This window comes from Hyperolius riggenbachi, chromosome 10 (assembly GCF_040937935.1).
Source record: "Hyperolius riggenbachi isolate aHypRig1 chromosome 10, aHypRig1.pri, whole genome shotgun sequence".
NCBI classification, from domain to species: domain Eukaryota; kingdom Metazoa; phylum Chordata; class Amphibia; order Anura; family Hyperoliidae; genus Hyperolius; species Hyperolius riggenbachi.
Window position 1 is genome coordinate 260,202,819 of NC_090655.1, and position 18,498 is coordinate 260,221,316.

General features: G+C 46.4%; 2 protein-coding genes across 2 annotated transcripts; both read right to left on the reverse strand.

Annotated features, from left to right (window-relative positions):
* Window positions 1-2,158: 2,158 nt before the first annotated feature.
* LOC137536534 (zinc finger protein 300-like) lies at window positions 2,159-3,117 on the reverse strand. The gene has a single exon (XM_068258750.1). It carries the CDS (start codon window positions 2,927-2,929, stop codon window positions 2,192-2,194), a length of 738 nt encoding a protein of 245 aa, XP_068114851.1. The 5' UTR covers window positions 2,930-3,117; the 3' UTR covers window positions 2,159-2,191.
* A 41-nt stretch (window positions 3,118-3,158) lies between these two features.
* LOC137537134 (microfibrillar-associated protein 1-like) lies at window positions 3,159-13,834 on the reverse strand. Its single transcript, XM_068259264.1, has 3 exons — window positions 13,345-13,834; window positions 8,134-8,767; window positions 3,159-3,178 (listed from the first exon to the last, which is right to left on the reverse strand). The coding sequence occupies exons 2-3, from the start codon at window positions 8,693-8,695 to the stop codon at window positions 3,159-3,161; spliced, it is 582 nt and encodes a 193-aa protein (XP_068115365.1). The 5' UTR covers window positions 8,696-8,767; window positions 13,345-13,834.
* Between the last annotated feature and the right edge of the window lie 4,664 nt (window positions 13,835-18,498).

Genomic DNA, 18,498 nt, shown 5'->3' on the forward strand with positions numbered 1-18,498 from the left:
TAGCTTGTAAAGAATAAATGCTCTACCCGATAATTTCGCCACTCTGGTGTGCCTTTTTGAGTGTTTTTTATCCATTATTGCTCCAGGAAATATCCAATATGGCCGCCGGCTCATATTCCTTCTGTTTCCAGGTTATGAGGTGTTCTGGATGTGCTGTCTAGGCTATATGAGACTATAGAAAAGCAGGGTGGCTGTAGGCTTTCATCTGTGTGCTTTCAACTTCATATTCTGGTATGCTTTGTGGCTGCCTGTAGGAAGTGTCTCTCATAGTAATGAAACTGCATACAGTAGATAATAATGATGACTGGCTGCACAGACAGAGCACACAGATCACACAGCCACACTTGTCTGTTAGACAGAGATTTTTCCTGCAGCAGCAGCTCCACCCATGTAATCACAGCTCTCAACATGTAAAGCATGAAATTTGAGCCAGGAGGTGGCAGGCTTGGGCTTGAAAACACTCCACAGAAGAGTGACTCAGCTATAATGATTCCAGGTCAAACCTCGACTGAATAGTCGGTGGATTCTTATCACAGTTGATAACAGATAGATTAGACTGAGAAGAATACAACTAAAAGCAGGGTAGGTGTTTACTGTCATGTTCCCACTGATAAATGTAATAAAATACATGAGGGTGCTTCATCTCTGGTTCTCTTTAACAAAGGAAAAAGATGGGGTGGAGTAAATAAGTAGTTACAACAAAGCTTAGATCCACATTTGTGGCAGTTTAGAATGCAGAGATGTTATTATATATAAAAGATTCCTGTGTACACATCACACATACAGTCAGTTACATATCTGTATCTGGTGTTAAGAATATGGTGACTGCTTTACTGCTGCAGCAAAAGTAACTTGTTGTTTGATTGGTTTATTGTTTCATGTTTGTGGACTAAGCACAGCTATTACTGTATATTTCAGATTTTTGTGAGCTATCTGCGAAACAGAATATTGTATCACATTATTTCTTCTAATTAAAGTATCCATTTATTAGGAGTCGGAATCAGTGCATTTGTGGACAACTCCGACTCCAGGTACCAAAATACTGCTCCAACTCCACAGCCGTGCTGCTGGGAATACATCTGACTAATAATACCTTATCTTTTCCTGCTCCCATATTTATACTGTAGTATTATCATGTAAAATAGTAGCCAATCTTCCTCTGTGAGGGCGTAACAATATAGATCTATAACGTTACCCCTAAAATTATGTAGAGAAATCAGGAGATCCCTGGAAGATCCCGTCACAGTCGCAGTGATCCAATCTCTCTGAATATCAGTCCTGTGTGTGTCCAGCGTAACATTGCTGGGAGATAAATCCCTCTCTTCTTATCTTACTGGACTTTGTGCATTCAGCTCAAATCTCTTCATGTTTCCTGAATATAAAAAGACACAGAGAGACAGAGAGAGGGAAATCTCCTTTCCTGAGGTCAGTCTGGATGACGGGGATCATCTAATATTCCCAGATAATAGCATGTTGTTTTATGTACTTTTCAGGAGAGCTGTGACTGCAGATTCTGCATCATTTGCATAAAAAAGCACCTGGTTTATTAACCCTTACAATTAAAAATATAAAACATGAACTCAGGCAAGTTCTATCTCGGGTTAGTACTATATATACCCATGTTTATCTCCTCATGTCACCTCCATTCAGCTTTACCAAACCAATAAACTGAGTAGTATGAAAGTGTCCTCAGGACTCTGTGTTGAAATATTTCTATGAGCACTTTGCAAGAGACAAAAATAAAAACATTGTAAAAGACCACTTATGGCCAAAACATTTTGCACACTCAACACAAATATATAACAAGCAGTGATTTCCAATCAAAAACATTTCCCATACACAAAATATGCCTAGGGCTTGTCACCAGTGTGAGATCTCTCATGACTGACAAGCTGTGATTTCTGTACAAAACATTTCCCACACTCAGCACATGAATAGGGCTTCTCACCAGTGTGAGACTTCTCATGTCTGACAAGCTGTGATTTACGAGCAAAACATTTCCCACACTCAGCACATGAGATCTCACCAGTGTGACATATCTCATGATGTATAAGGCCTGCTTTAGATGCAAAACATTTCTCACACAGTCTGTACATGACTAGGGCTTCTCACCAGTGTGAGATCTCTCATGAATACCAAGAACTGATTTCTGTACAAAACATTTCCCACACTCAGCACAGGAAAAGGGCTTCTAACCACTGTGAGATCTCTCATGCCTGACAAGATGTGATTTCCGACCAAAACATTTCCCACACTCAGCACATGAGAAGGGTTTCTCACCAGTGTGAGACCTCTCATGTCTGACAAGATGTGATATCTGTACAAAACATTTCCCACACTCAGAGCATGAATAGGGCTTCTCACCACTGTGACATCTCTCATGTTTGATAAGGTTTGATTTAGAGCCAAAACATTTTCCACACTCAGCACAAGAATAGGGCTTCTCACCAGTGTGAGATCTCTCATGATGGATAAGGCCTTCTTTAGATGCAAAACATTTCTCACACTCTGTACATGAATAGGGCTTCTCGCCAGTGTGAGATCTCTCATGAACAACAAGAATTGATTTTTGAATAAAACATTTCCCACACTCAGCACATGAGAAGGGTTTCTCACCAGTGTGAGATCTCTCATGTCTGACAAGAAGTGATTTCTGAACAAAACATTTCCCACACTCAGCACATGAATAGGGCTTCTCACCAGTGTGAGATCTCTCGTGTCTGACAAGATGTGATATCTGTACAAAACATTTCCCACACTCAGCACATGAATAGGGCTTCTCACCAGTGTGAGATCTCTCATGTCTGACAAGATGTGATTTCTGAACAAAACTTTTCCTACACTCAGCACATGAATAGGGCTTTTCACCAGTGTGAGTTCTCTCATGTCTGACAAGATGCGATATCTGAACAAAACATTTCCCACACATGGAACAGGAATAAGACCCTCCAGCAGGGGGAGAGCTGTGCTGGGTATGGGGCCCCTCTGGGTTAGACAGGTGAGGGGAGTCTGGGGGAATATTTGGGGTAACCAGGATATCTGCAGGAGACTCTTGTCCAGTGACATCATCATCCGTTGTACAGTCTGTGGATACAGAGAGACGAGTCTCTGAGAGGTTCCTGATGCCGGGACTCCGCCCTGCAAATAGAGAAACATCATCACTTCCTGTTAGAGAATTCTGAGGGGAGGAACAATTATCATTAGGGATGTTCAGTGAGCTGCTGAGAATTCTAAGTTGAGGCAAAGTTTATGTAGTTTGAAAATGGACCAGATGAAGCAGATGCATAACTTTGCATATAATTAGCATACAATTTGCACCACCTCAAAGCTAAGCCTGGAAACCACTGGCAGCAATTTTCTAAGCGCTTGTGATTTGTAAAGCTCTTGCTAATGTAATGCTATGGGGGATTAAAAAAAAAAATCACATCCCTCACGTGTGATCCCACACATAGCATTACATTACCAAGGAAAAAAAAAATCAGCATTTACCTGCCTAAACATTTTACATTTCTGCCACTGACTGAGAGGCATGACAAATTTGGGATTACCTGCCTAATACATTTGTGGTTGCAGCCACTGTCTGAGATGCCTGAAAAATTGGGCATTTACTTTCCTAAACATTTTTTAGGCCTCTCAAACAGTGGCTGCAACTAAAAATGTTTAGGCAGGTAAATAGTGTGGCTTATTTAACATTTCTTGAAATAAATGCAGCATGGATCTCACAGGGATGCAGCACGGACGTGTAATTCCCATTCCTCATGCAACTCAAGTATCAGCCAAATCAGACGCCGACCTTCACTTTAATACAAATTAGCAGCAAGCAAGGGCCAAAGGGGGAAATGGGGCATCCGGGTACAACACTCTTCTCCAGGCCTTATTAATACAGGTGTATCGACAAATACACATGGTAAGTGTCTGCAAACCACGTTGCCTACTGCACTTACCACGTTTCAGCCCACGTTTAACATCTATTTTCAAAACTGAGTTTTACCTACACTCTGCACAGGATTCCTGTGTATTAAAGTGACACTGAAACGAAACAAAACTTATGAGATAATGAATTGTAGGTGTAGTACGGATAATTAATAGTACATTAGTAGCAAAGAAAAGAGTATCATATTTTTTACTTTCAGTTATATAGCTTTTCTCTAAGGAGAGTCAGAAGCCTTTCAAAATACCTGTTTTTATGCTGCAGGCCTCTTCATCATCATAGCTCAAGCTGATTTGCCATGGGGACGCAGCAGAACAAGGTCTTAATCCCCCTGAAATACCCAGGGAAAGATTTGGGGCTCCTTCCGGGTAGAGACAGAGCTTTGTGCAGTAGCTCTGCATCTACTCTCATCAATCTGCACTGATCTCCGCCTCTCCCCGCCCCTCTCAGTCTTCTTTCACTGAGAGGGGAGAGGCAGCGATCAGCGCAGACTGACTGTACTGGAGGCAGAGCTACAGCGCAAAGCTCCGCCTCTCCCCGCTCCTTTCAGTCTTCTTTCACTGAGAGGGGAGAGGCGGCGATCAGCCAGACTGACTGTACTGGAGGCAGAGCTACAGCGCAAAGCTCCGCCTCTCCCCTCCCCTCTCAGTCTTCTTTCACTGAGAGGGGGGGGGGGGGGGGGGAGACGCGGAGATCAGTGCAGACTGACTGTACTGGAGGCGGAGCTACAGTGCAAAGCTCCGCCTCTCCACGCCCCTCTCAGTCTTCTATCACTGAGAGGGGAGAGGCGGCGATCAGCGCAGACTGACTGTACTGGAGGGAGAGCTACAGCGCAAAGCTCCGCCTCTCCCCGCCCCTCTCAGTCTTCTATCACTGAGAGGAGAGAGGCGGAGATCAGCCAGACTGACTGTACTGGAGGCAGAGCTACAGCGCAAAGCTCCGCCTCTCCCCGCCCCTCTCAGTCTTATTTCACTGAGAGGGGAGAGGCAGCGATCAGCGCAGACTGACTGTACTGGAGGCAGAGCTACAGCGCAAAGCTCCTCCTCTCCCCGCCCCTCTCAGTCTTCTTTCACTGAGAGGGGAGAGGCGGAGATCAGCGCAGACTGACTGTACTGGAGGCAGAGCTACAGCGCAAAGCTCCGCCTCTCCCCGCCCCTCTCAGTCTTCTATCACTGAGAGGGGAGAGGCGGAGATCAGCCAGACTGACTGTACTGGAGGCAGAGCTACAGCGCAAAGCTCCGCCTCTCCCCGCCCCTCTCAGTCTTCTTTCACTGAGAGGGGAGAGGCGGCGATCAGCGCAGACTGACTGTACTGGAGGGAGAGCTACAGCGCAAAGCTCCGCCTCTCCTAGTCTTCTTTCACTGAGAGGGGAGAGGTGGCGATCAGCGCAGACTGACTGTACTGGAGGCAGAGCTACAGCGCAGAGCTCCGCCTCTCCCCGCCCCTCTCAGCCTTCTTTCACTGAGAGGGGAGAGGCGGCGATCAGCGCAGACTGACTGTACTGGAGGCAGAGCTACAGCGCAAAGCTCTGCCTCTCCCCTCCCCTCTCAGTCTTCTTTCACTGAGAGGGGGGGGGGGGGGGGGAGAGGCGGAGATCAGTGCAGACTGACTGTACTGGAGGCGGAGCTACAGTGCAAAGCTCCGCCTCTCCACGCCCCTCTCAGTCTTCTATCACTGAGAGGGGAGAGGCGGAGATCAGCGCAGACTGACTGTACTGGAGGCAGAGCTACAGCGCAAAGCTCCGCCTCTCCCCGCCCCTCTCAGTCTTCTTTCACTGAGAGGGGAGAGGCGGAGATCAGCCAGACTGACTGTACTGGAGGCAGAGCTACAGCGCAAAGCTCCACCTCTCCCTGCCCCTCTCAGTCTTCTTTCACTGAGAGGGGAGAGGCGGCGATCAGCCAGACTGACTGTACTGGAGGCAGAGCTACAGCGCAAAGCTCCGCCTCCCCGGCAGCACAATCCGCGACATGGAAAGTCATGGAATTTTGCCCCGGGATTTGGGGGGTATAAGGCCCTCGTTCTGCTAAGACCCCGCGGCGAATCAGCTTGGGTTATATTGATGAAGAAGCCTGCAGCATAAAAAGAGGTATTTTGAAAGGCTTCAGTCTCTCTTTATAACATTGCATCATTCTGTCATATTTGCAATTACAAACCACACTCTGTATTTCAAACTATAAAACGAAGCAGAGCTAATGATCCTCTGAACTCCCCGGCAGTAAAACCTAATCTGAAGCTGTGTCTGGCTTTCTATTTGATGTATAAGTGCCTCAGAAAACAGGACTGTATTTGACCCAGTGGGTCGGAGAGCTCACAGCAGCTCTTCTGCATAGATAACAACTAAAGTTTCTTAACTCATCCTTTACTGGAAACAATAGGAGACTCTATCTTTGCTACTGATGTTCTTTTTCTTTGCTGTACTACACATAAAATTCATTATATCATATGATTATTTTCATTTCAGATTCCTTTTAACTATTATTGAACGTCAGCACAGTCTATTAGTGATTATCCAGTCATTGCAGCAATTGCAGCTAGTGACTTACATTCACCCGCACAAAGGGAAAAGCAATCTGACCTGCATCATCCTGCATAAGATTTGCACTAAATGTGCTACGACTACAAACTGCTAAACTACTTTCAAGCACATTTAATGGTTGATGATTATTTCACAGAAGCCTGCAGAGTTTATTAGCAGGCTAATTGCATCATTTTGTTTATAAGTAGGTTAATGACATATTTTTGCTTTTCATGATTTGCAATTTTTGCACACTTTTTCAGGACCCTTCCAGTTCATTTTGTCACTGCAGTGAGTGGAGGTGGTCGTGGTCTGATTGAATGCGTGAGTGACTGTAGGTATGCACTGATATATACTATTGTCTATTTACAGTATTCATGTATTATTGTTACTGCACATTTTATTTTTTATAAATTGCTACATAGTGGTGTTGAAATGCACTTAGCACTTTTGATTATTACAAGATATTGTTTATCTGTAAGAAAACGCGGAAGAGCCGCCGCCATGAGTCAGCGGCTGGTGGCTCTTTCCGCGCTCAGCGGCCACACACACGGGGAGGCAGCCGCCTCCTCCCAGCATGAGGCGGCTGTCCCCGTTGTGGAGCACGGAGAAACCGCCGCGTCAGACGCGGCGGTTAGCGCGCATGGCCCCGCCACGGAAGTTCCGCAGAGCGGGGCTGGTGTGGCTGGGACACGTAGTCCCTCTGGTTCAAGAGTGACGCGCGCGCACTGAGGCAGAGCAGATATGCCAGCCAGAAGGGAGTCAGCTGACCCTGGTTCTGGCTCCTGATTGGTCCAGCACTTAGGGAGGTGCTGGAGAGGCCTCTGTGCATATATACTGCGGGCTGTTCACTTGCTCTTTGTCTGGCGTGCGATCACATATGTGGGAGCACCCAGATCCGTAGTCAGATCCGCAAGTGTGCCGGGACCAGCTGGAGCTGTAATCCTACACTTAGCTAGATTCTTTTGATAGCTAAAGTACTAGTTTGATTGTGATTATCTGTTATGACCCTTTGCCTGCCTTGACTATCCTCTTGAAACTTTGATCCTGTACCTCGATATTTCTGATACCCTGTTGCCGAACCCTGCCTGTACCTTGACTCCGCCTTTGCTTTACGATACTGTCCGTTATCTGTCCGTGTGTGTACGACCTGGCTTGTCCGACCTCGAGAACCGACCTCACTGTTGGAGGCAGTTCCCTGTCCTGTCAGTAACACCTCCTCCAGAGTGTCACTTTCAGATCTGCCTTCCTACTGTCAGTCTGACTCCTCCCGTCTTGGAGAGCTCAGGTCTGCGGAAGGAATCTGTGCAGTACTCCTTGCTGCACTGAGGCTTAGTCCTCTGTGTTACTGTTACACCAAACACTACACTCTACTCAGGTGAACAGAGGTTAGCTAGTATATCGGATTATCGGTGATACTGCAGATCACATATAATCTGGTATACATCTGTATTCCCCGTGATACTGCAGATCACCGGTAATCAGATCCTGTCTGTGCTCACCGATCGTTACATTATCTTTATAAGATAGGGGGATACTCTTATTTTCAAATTAGCTGCTGTTGAATTTACTAATTACCGGCACAACACTGATCATTGCATTCTAACTCCTAATATGGCCAGTCTGTGAGCAGTGACACAGTCATAATAACCAACAAGATATTCAACATTTAATATTGATTACTCACCTGTTCTGTCCTCTGAAAATTGGGTTTTCTCTTTATTTGTCCTCATTATGTCACCCGCCTCCATAGACTGCTGATCACTCCTCACATATATCTCTTCTTCTTTAATTGTCCCCATCATGTCACCCTCCTTCATAGACTGCTGATCACTCCTCACACACGTCTCTTCTTCTTCCTCTTTAATTGTCCCCATCATGTCACCATCCTTCATAGACTGCTGATCACTCTTCACATATGTCTCTTCTTCCTCTTTAATTGTCCCCATCATGTCACCCTCCTTCATAGACTGCTGATCACTCCTCACATACGTCTCTTCTTCTTTAATCACTTTTATTATTAAACCCTCCTCCATAGACTGCTGATCACCCCTCACATACACCTCTTCTTCTTCTTCTTCTTCTTTGATTGTCCTCATCACGTCACCCTCCTTCATAGACTGCTGATCACTCTTCGCATATGTCTCTTCTTCTTCCTCTGTAATTGTCCTCATCATGTCACCCTCCTCCATAGACTGCTGATCCCTCCTCACATACGTCTCTTCTTCCTCTTTGTCTGTTCTCATCATGTGTTTCTCTTCTATAGACTGCTGAACACTCCTCGGATACCTTCTCTTGTTTTTTGAGCTCAGATCTCAGTTCTGCAAAGGATAAATTATAGCAGTAAGATATTAGCAGTAATAAACGGAGCACAGAAAAGAACATAATTTGCTAGGGGGTGATAATATCCCATAAGCTGTGGTCTCCTGCACATTCAGTACCACAGTCCTCTCTCCCAGTGTGCCTTGCTCATCAGCTGGTGCTTCTCTCCTCCTCTCCATGCACACATTCCTGGGAGGTTACAGCAGTGCCGTCAGCGGTAGATGGATGAGGATGTGAAGAGAGAACAGCTGGAGACAGAGGAAGATAGGAGCCGAGGCCTGCAGCTAATTAGATATAAATTATCATTACTTATGGCTCTGGCACCTGATGAACTAGGCAGATGGGACTGCAGCTCCATATCCTGACCATACCTGAGCCCACCTGTCCATCACCTACTAACCCCAAACCCTCCAAGAGCAACAAACCTCCCAGCTGGGGCAGTGCCAATACCAGGACCAAAGCAGCAGAGGCCACCCAACCCCTCTCCAGCTGCAGCCTCCATCTTTTCTGCCTGTCCTACCAGCCATGCCCCTCGTTACCTGGCTCCACCCCCTAGCTGTGACCCACCAGCCATCATCTTTCTGCAGACTCCAACCTCTCCCACTGCGGGACTACCAAACACCAGTGGCTCCTGACTGCACATTGGCTTCTCTCCATCAGAGATACAATAGATATGGTCATTCGGCAGCACTGTCTGATCTGCTGAAAATGGACACAATGGACAGAACCTGCTCCATCAGAACAACCCTACCCTGAGACCTCCACTGACCCACAACAACTGGATTGCACAACATATTATTGGCTGCCGGCATTAGCGACTGTTGCTATGAACAGCTGCTGGGAAAAGCTATCAGGGAAAATGTCCTTCACAGGGAAGAGAAACAGGCCGGCCTCCCATAACGGCTGGGATAAACATAAACCTCCTGTGACTGCAGTAATAAGCACAGATGATAACAGGTGTATTTAGCTGCATGATTTATAGCATAAGAAGTAATAGAAATCCAGAGATAAAGTAATACAGAGAGTGTGCATACGTGTGAGGCACCAGCTGGAGGTGGTAGCTGCTCCACGAGGATCTTATGGGCTCAGTATTCCATGGCATACAAGATCAGCCAGTCACAGCTCCACTCCGCACTATTCACAGATTATATTCTTCTCTATGTCTCCATCCCTGATGGGCAATTATCTAACCTAATCCACCATACAGAGACTTTGTATCATTCTCGGAATAAAGGCCTACTACTCTAAAATAAAATTCTACTACTCCCTTCAAGGCGTACATTTAACAGCAGCACATGTTAAAATGGGTGCAATGTGATATATTCTACTATAGCCTTATCTTTTTCCTGTTCTCACACTAACCCTGCCCCCCACCTCTACCTAATACTAACCCTTCACCCTACCTATACCTAATACTAACCTCCCCCTACCTATGCATAACACTAACTCCACCCTCCACATAACACTAACCTCCCCTCTACTTATACCTAACACCAACCTCCCCCCTACCTACACCTAATGCTAACTCCCTTCCTACACCTAACACTAACCTCCCCCTACCTACACCTAACACTAACCTCCTCCTAACTACACCTAACACTAACCTCCCCCTACCTACACCTAACACTAACCTCCCCCTACTTACACCTAACACTAACCTCCTCCTAACTACACCTAACACTAACCTCCCCTTACCTACACCTAACACTAACCTCCCCCTACCTACACCTAACACTAACCTCCTCCTACCTACACCTAACACTAACCTCCTCCTAACTACACCTAACACTAACCTCCTCCTAACTACACCTAACACTAACCTCCCCCTACCTACACCTAACACTAACCTCCTCCTACCTACACCTAACACTAACCTCCCCCTAACTACACCTAACAGTAACTTTCTCCTATCTTTAACACTAACCCCCCAACCTACACCTAACACTAACCACCTCCTACATACACCTAACACTAACTTCTCCCTACCTACACCTAACACTAACCTCTTCCTACCTACACCTAACACCAACCTCCCCCTAACTACACCTAACACTAACCTTCCCCTACCTACACCTAACCTCACCCCTACCTACACCTAAAACTATTCTCCTTCTACCTAGACCTAACACTAACCTCCTCCTTCCTACACCCAACACTAACCCCCCCCCCCCCCCCCATACCTACACCTAACACTAACCTTCCCCTATGCCTAACACTAACCTCTGCCTATCTACACCTAAAACTAACCTCCCCTACCAACACCTAACACTAACCTCCCCTACCTACACCTAACACTATACTCCCTCCTACTTACACCGAACACTAGCCTCCTCTCTACACCTAACACTAGCCTTCTCCATACCTACACCTAAAACTAACTTCCCCCTACTTACACCTAACCTCACCCCTACCTACACCTAAAACTAACTTCCCCCTACATACACCTAACCTCACCCCTACCTACACCTAAAACTATTCTCCTTCTACCTACACCTAACACTAACCTCCCTCTACCTACACTTAACACTAACCCACCCCCACACCTTACACTAACTCCCTCCCTACCTACACCAACACCAACCTCCCCCATACCTACACCTAACACTAACCTCCTCCTCCCTACACCCAACACTACCCCCCTCCCCCCATACCTACACCTAACACTAACCTTCCCCTATGCCTAACACTAACCTCCTCCTCCTCCCTACACCTAACACTAACCTCCCCCCACCTAAACCTAACTCTGCCTATCTACACCTAAAACTAACCTCCCCTACCAACACCTAACACTAACCTCCCCTACCTACACCTAACACTATCCTCCCCCCTACTTACACCTAACACTAACCTCCTCTCTACACCTAATACTATACTCCCTCCTACTTACACCGAACACTAACCTCCTCTTTACACCTAACACTAGCCTTCTTCATACCTACACCTAAAACTAACTTCCCCCTACCTACACCTAACCTCCTCCTCTATACACCGAACACTGACTAACCTTCCCCCTACTTAAGCCTAACACTCCTAAACTCCCCCTATGGGATACAAGAGTGCTGTGATATGGCTGACTGTATGAATGTATATCATGTATAGTCAATATGTATATTACAGTCTGATACATTTTCAATAAGAGGTAATAGAATACTGGTTTTTTTTACAGGGTAAGCAGCAGAAATGAGAACCACAGGAGGTTTTGACGCCCTCATGTCTCTCTCCTAGTGTGAGTGAAAGGTAATGGTTAAGGTACAGGGGAAATGCCAGCACTGGAGGGACATGGCTATATTCCATATACATCTTCGCGTGTCTCTATAATGTGACTGAGTTATTACTAGGAAGGTGAGATGCCAGCACTGGGGAGACATGGCTATATTCCATATACATCGTCTCTTGTCTCTGTGATGTGACTGAATTATTACTAGGAAGGTGAGATGCCAGCACTGGAGGGACATGGCTATATTCCATATACATCTTCTCTTGTCTCTGTGATGTGACTGAATTATTACTAGGAAGGTGAGATGCCAGCACTGGAGGGACATGGCTATATTCCATATACATCTTCTCTTGTCTCTGTGATGTGACTGAATTATTACTAGGAAGGTGAGATGCCAGCACTGGAGGGACATGGCTATATTCCATATACATCTTCTCTTGTCTCTGTGATGTGAATTATTACTAGGAAGGTGAGATGCCGGCACTGGAGGGACATGGCTATATTCTATATACATCTTCTCTTGTCTCTGTGATGTGAATTATTACTAGGAAGGTGAGATGCCAGCACTGGGGGACATGGAGATATTCCATATACATCTTCTCTTATCTCTGTGATGTGACTGAATTATTACTAGGAAGGTGAGATGCCAGCACTGGAGGGACATGGCTATATTCCATATACATCTTCTCTTGTCTCTGTGATGTAACTGAATTATTACTAGGAAGGTGAGATGCCAGCACCGGAGGGACATGGCTATATTCCATATACATCTTCTCTTGTCTCTGCGATCTGAGTTATTACTAGTAAGGTGAGATGCCAGCACCGGAGGGACATGGCTATATTCCATATACATCTTCTCTTGTCTCTGCGATGTGACTGAATTATTACTGGGAAGGTGAGATGCCAGCACTGGAGGGACATGGCTATATTCCATATACATCTTCTCTTGTCTCTGTGATGTGACTGAATTATTACTAGGAAGGTGAGATGCCGGCACTGGAGGGACATGGCTATATTCCATATACCTCTTCTCCTGTCTCTGTGATGTGAATTATTACTAGGAAGGTGAGATGCCAGCACTGGAGGGACATGGCTATATTCCATATACATCTTCTCTTGTCTCTGCGATCTGAGTTATTACTAGTAAGGTGAGATGCCAGACATAATTTATGGCACATGTAGGGGGGGGGGGGGGGGTCACTACAACTGGCAAACAAGTCTCAGCAGTTACAAAAGTATGGCAATTACTTCAAGGGATATGATCAGGATAGTGCCAGGTGTACTATGACCTCCTCTGTAACAAAGTATGTCCACCCGACCTCTGCTCTGCTCAGTTTATAACAAGAATCATACAATTACCTCTTCCAGTCGTATCTTCTTCTCTTGCAGGAGGCCTGCAACTTCTCTTCCTGCTGTTACATCATTTCCTGTCTTTGGCTTCATTTCCTTCTTTCTGTGCGTTCCACCTGTAAGTGGGGATTTGTCCATCTTGTGGTGAGTAGGCTAACTGCAGCCACTGGTTGTGCAATGATTGTAATGATTGTAAGTCCCCAGATAATTGTAGGACACTTTTCAGGCTTCTACCTGATAACAGCTGGGTGGTCTGCCTGTCCAATCATCAATGAGCAGAGATGGGCATTGACTGCTGCCTGAATTGATTGGCAGCAGGGGTCCCTGTCCCTCCCCACAGAGTCCAGCTACGTCATAGAGGAGCCTCCCAGGTGCAGTCCACAGTGACAGTGTGCAGGAGTGTTTCGTCATAGTAGAAGTCAGCTTCCTTCTGTTGCCTAGCAACCCGCTGTACACACAGCCGTGCCACAGCTTGTCTGTAAGAGCTTCGAGCAGGCGGGTCGCTGTTTGCTAAAGAGGAGGAGAAGGCTGAGGTGACCGGGAAGATGATAGAGCAGGAGGGGAGAGGGCCGAGGAATGGAGAGTGCAGAGGAATGCGCCCTCTAGGGTAAGCGCTGAGAGGCTGCAGCCAGTCTGCCTGGTCCCGGTACCGTCCCTGAATAGGAGTAATAAGTCAGTAAATGGTGAGTCAGGGCTGGTCATGTTTTCCAAGAGAGGAAGCCTAGGTGTGATGGGGATAGAGCAGGCGGACACAGCATAAGTGATCAGTATAGTTGGGGTGGCGACACTAGGCGCCTCTGTACTGGGGTCTCTGCGATCCCCGGCCGTGTAGCATGATGAGTTTCACCGGGCGGCCATGAAGTGAATTGTAGGAGGAGGTGGGGTCTAGCAGAGAGGTAGGCATGTGAGGCCGTGAGTGAGTATGGGACAGCCAATGGGCTTGGGAGAGGCGTGTCGGAGGAGAAATCGCAGATGAGAAAAAAAAATGTGAAGTGCAAATGTTCAAAAAAAGTTAAGCGGTGCGACGTTTTCGTCGCACCAGGCAGGCTGTAGCGTGTAAAGCAAGCATTGCGCCCACAACGCATCCCATCACGCTGCCCTGATGGGCAATAGCAGAAGCGAGATCTTGGATCATCGGCAGGTTACTGGCCACTGTGGTATTGTGCTGCCATCTTATGGACAATTTCTGTGCGGCTTTATAGAAATTATTACATTGTGTATGGATGCTCGATTTTTTTCTGGATGTCGGAATACAGGATAGCAGAATAGCTTGTTTGTACCATGACATTTTTTCAAGATTCAACCCTGAAAATATAAGAAGAAGAATAAATATCATTATATTCAAGGCGACCTAAAAAGGGGGAATATGATCTTCAAAATATTCAAACTTAATATAGTTCAATAAAAAGAAATAGAAAAATGATGATGACATCTTATACAAATCAACGCATACAAACAATATGTACACACAACATATCGATTTTTCTACAACAAGAACCGCTAGTGGAACATCAACATTCTGTGCTATTCTTACGCCAAATTATGGACCACAATTCTACTATTGCTTATTAGAATATAGATGATTACAATATCATTTCTTACATATTATATTAGCAATTACGTCTCTTATTAAAAACCTTAAATATGTTCAAATAATCAACAAAAAACAATATGGTACTAAGGTAGAAAACCTGAAAACTGACAAAAGCATGAGAAAAAGAGAGTAGAGATGGCTCAAACCACCGATTTTAGGTTCGCGAACCTCCAACGTGAACTTCCGCAAAAGTTCGGGTTCGTGCAAACTTTGCAAACCGCAATAGACTTCAATGGGCAGGCCAACTTTCAAAAATACAAACACTAATTATGGCCACAAACGTGATGGAAAGGATGTTTCAAGGGGCCTAACACCTTTAGGGGGGCATGGCGGAGTGGGATACACGCCAAAAGTCCCGGGGAAAATTACGGATTTGAGGCACAGCAGGGTTTTAAGGGCACAAATCACATTGCATTGCTAGATTGGAGGCATAAAGTGCTGCAAAACACCTTGCGTGTGTATACATCAGTCAGGTAGTGTAATTAGTGTACTGCTTCACACAAGCTGGAGCAAGTTGACCCCATTGATGTTAGTTAGAGGACACTGACCCCACCCCTTTCCCCCCAATTCACCCTACCCAACTACATGGCTTCCAGCTGTCCCTCTTTTGGCTACCCTGTCCCTCTTTCATCCTAATTTGTCCCTCTTTCAGGACTGATTTACAGATCTATGTGAATAAATGTATTATTCAATTGAAAAATGTGTTTAATTGACTTAATTCCCATCCTTTAAACTGATTTATTCCATATTTTAAAATGTTAATGTGAAGTAAAATGAACCAGGATAGAAAGGACTAGTTTGGTTTGAATTTCGTTAGAATTTTAAACAATCTTAATTTTCTTATGAAATCTTTATGGTATGCGTGACTTGGAGTGTGGTTGGGGGTGTGGCAGGGGTGCAGCATAAGTGTCACTCTTTTTTGGCTCAAGAAGTTTGGAGGTATGCAACTACCCTCTTTTGGTCTCCCCCTGCTCCCCCCTGTCATTCTGCTCTTGTGCAGCCCCCAGGCACTCCAGACTTCAGCACCCCAGCACTCCGGATCCAGCGACTCACCACGTAAGTAAATCCAGCTGATCGCCCATGTGACTCTGGCCACAAGGGAATAGAGATGGCCGGCGAACAGTTCCCGGCGAACTTCGGTGGTTTGCATTCGCCCGCGATCTCGAACATTATGGCGGTTCGATTCGCCTCCCATAGTACATCATTAGAGTCAACTTTGACCCTTTACTTCACAGTCAACAGGCACATTGTAGCCAATCAGGCTACACTACCTCCTGGAACCACTCCCCCCCCCCCCCCCCCCCCTTATAAAAGGCAGGCAGCATCAGGCATTGGACTCACTCGTGTGCCTGCAGTAATTAGAGAAGGGGCAGCTGCTGCAGCAGACTCTCATAGGGAAAGCTTAGTTAGGCTCTTGTAGGCTTGTTAGCTTGCTCCTTGCTGATTCTTATTGCTAAAGAAGCACCCCTCAACAGCTCTTTTGAGAGCTAATCTTGTTCTTGTCATCTAATTTTTTATTTTTTTTTTTCTTATTGTGTGACCCACTCAGCCCTGTCAGTCAGTCGCAGCTGGCCTTTAGTGTAATTGCTACTGTGCCACTGCCAGGCCCAGCACATTCAGTGACTACCTGTGTGTGTGACAGGCAGCTGCAGATTTGTAATCCAATCCCAATCACTGCACCTGTTCACTGTTCAGTGCGCTTACCTACCTACCTACATGAGAGCACGCATTGTTAATATCACCAGTCATTGCACCTGTTCACGGCTGTGAGTGTGTGAGTGTGTGTGTGTGTGTGTGTGTGTGTGTGTGTGTGTGTGTGTGGGACAGGTGCACACTTCTAATACCCATCACTGCATATACCTATCTGTTGTGTTCAGTGCACCCACCTACCTACGTGAGCGCATGCTTTGTTAATACCACCAGTCACTGTACCTGTTCACGGCGGCACTTGTGTGTGTGTGAGACAGGTGCACACTTTTAATTCCCATCACTGCATATACCTACCCGTTGTGTTCAGTGCACCCACCTACCTATGTGAGCACACGCATTGTATATACCAGCAGTCATTGCACCTGTTCACGGCGATACCTGTGTGTGTGTGTGACAGGTGCACACTTTTAATACCCATCACTGCATATACCTACCTGTTGTGTTCAGTGCACCCACCTACCTACGTGAGCGCACGTATTGTTAATACCACCAGTCACTGTACCTGTTCACGGTGGTACCTGTGTGTGTGTGGGTAGTGTTCAGAAGAAGGCGCCAACACTTACCCGTGCCATCAACCCCCAAGATTGTCAGGACATAGTTGACTATTTAACACAGAACACCTCATCTTCCTCAGCTTCCGCACGGAAGTGTGACATATCTTCCTCCTCCTTCTCTGATTCTGGCACGCCACTTAACACTCAGTCTGCCGCCATCACCCCAGGGCTCAGCGGTGTGGAAATTTTTTTGTGTGTCTGCCTCAGATGAGAGCAATGCCATCTGTACTCTCTGCTACAAAAAATTGAGCCGTGGAAAGACCAAGACCCGCATAGGGACAACTTCCTTATGAAGGCACATTATGACAAAACACAGACTGCAATGGGATGACCATCTGAGGGAAAGCAGCACACAAAAGCAAATCCATACACCGCCGTGGAAGATCTACAATTATTTCTCAAAAAAGGCGCTACCCAAACTGTATTGTGATGTTGAAAGGCAAGTGGTGACATCTCTGGCACACAGCATTGGGTCAAGGGTCCATCTGACCACGTGGTCTGCAAAGCATGGTCAGGCCTGCCCCAAGACTAAGTCGCTCCCAGTCCCCATACAGCATCTCTGCCTGCAGGCCGCTTGACTGCCTTCTCCGCCACCAGTGGGTCCAGGACTCCATGCGGATTCCGGAATTTTTAAAGTCGCTGCTAGCAGCGGCCACTATAATAATTTTTTCTCGTGCTTGTACATGCCTGACTAATTTTTCTGGCTGCACTGCGGCTGCAACAACAAAACAAAAGGCATGTACATGTGCCAATTCCCCTTTGTGATCATTACCTTGCGCAGTGAGGGGGCTTGCGTATCACAATGAAGCAATGACCACCAGCTATATGAATGTCTCGGGAAGGGGGCACACCCAAGATAATAAGGTTGTTGCTTCATTGTGGACAGACCAAATTCGATCAGCTAGACAGTCACTGTTGTTCTATCATTGAGCTACCACAGCCCGGCGACCATATGGGCTTGAAAACCGCTACGGCCTGCACTCTCGCCATGGTGCGCACCAGTCCAGCACGGCCGTCACTACACAAACAGCTGTTTGCGGTGTGTTACTGTAACGATTGTGGAACCTTCTCCGTGATCAGCGCACACCGCGTGCGCTGACACGGCGAAAATCCTCCACAAGCGTATATTTGCAGGCACCCAGCAAAAGGTGCTACGCACCCATAGAGGGAAAATTCCTGTCGGCAGATGGCGCTGGGGAGTGCAGAGGAACCAATCCTCTGTACCTCCACAAATGCCAGACAGGAATTGTACGAAGCGCAGAACGCAATCGCAAGAGAGGCGATTGCAAATGAGACGAGCAAAGG

What these genes read in the sequence shown, in the direction of transcription:
- LOC137536534 (XM_068258750.1), bottom strand. Translation starts at nt 2,929, where the DNA reads ATGTGTGGGAAATGTTTTGTTCAGATATCGCATCTTGTCAGACATGAG.
- LOC137537134 (XM_068259264.1), bottom strand. Translation starts at nt 8,695, where the DNA reads ATGATGAGAACAGACAAAGAGGAAGAAGAGACGTATGTGAGGAGGGAT. An exon ending in ATTTTCAGAGGACAGAACAG is followed by an intron (nt 3,179 to 8,133) that starts GTGAGTAATCAA and finishes TCCTCCCCTCAG; the next exon opens with AATTCTCTAACAGGAAGTGA.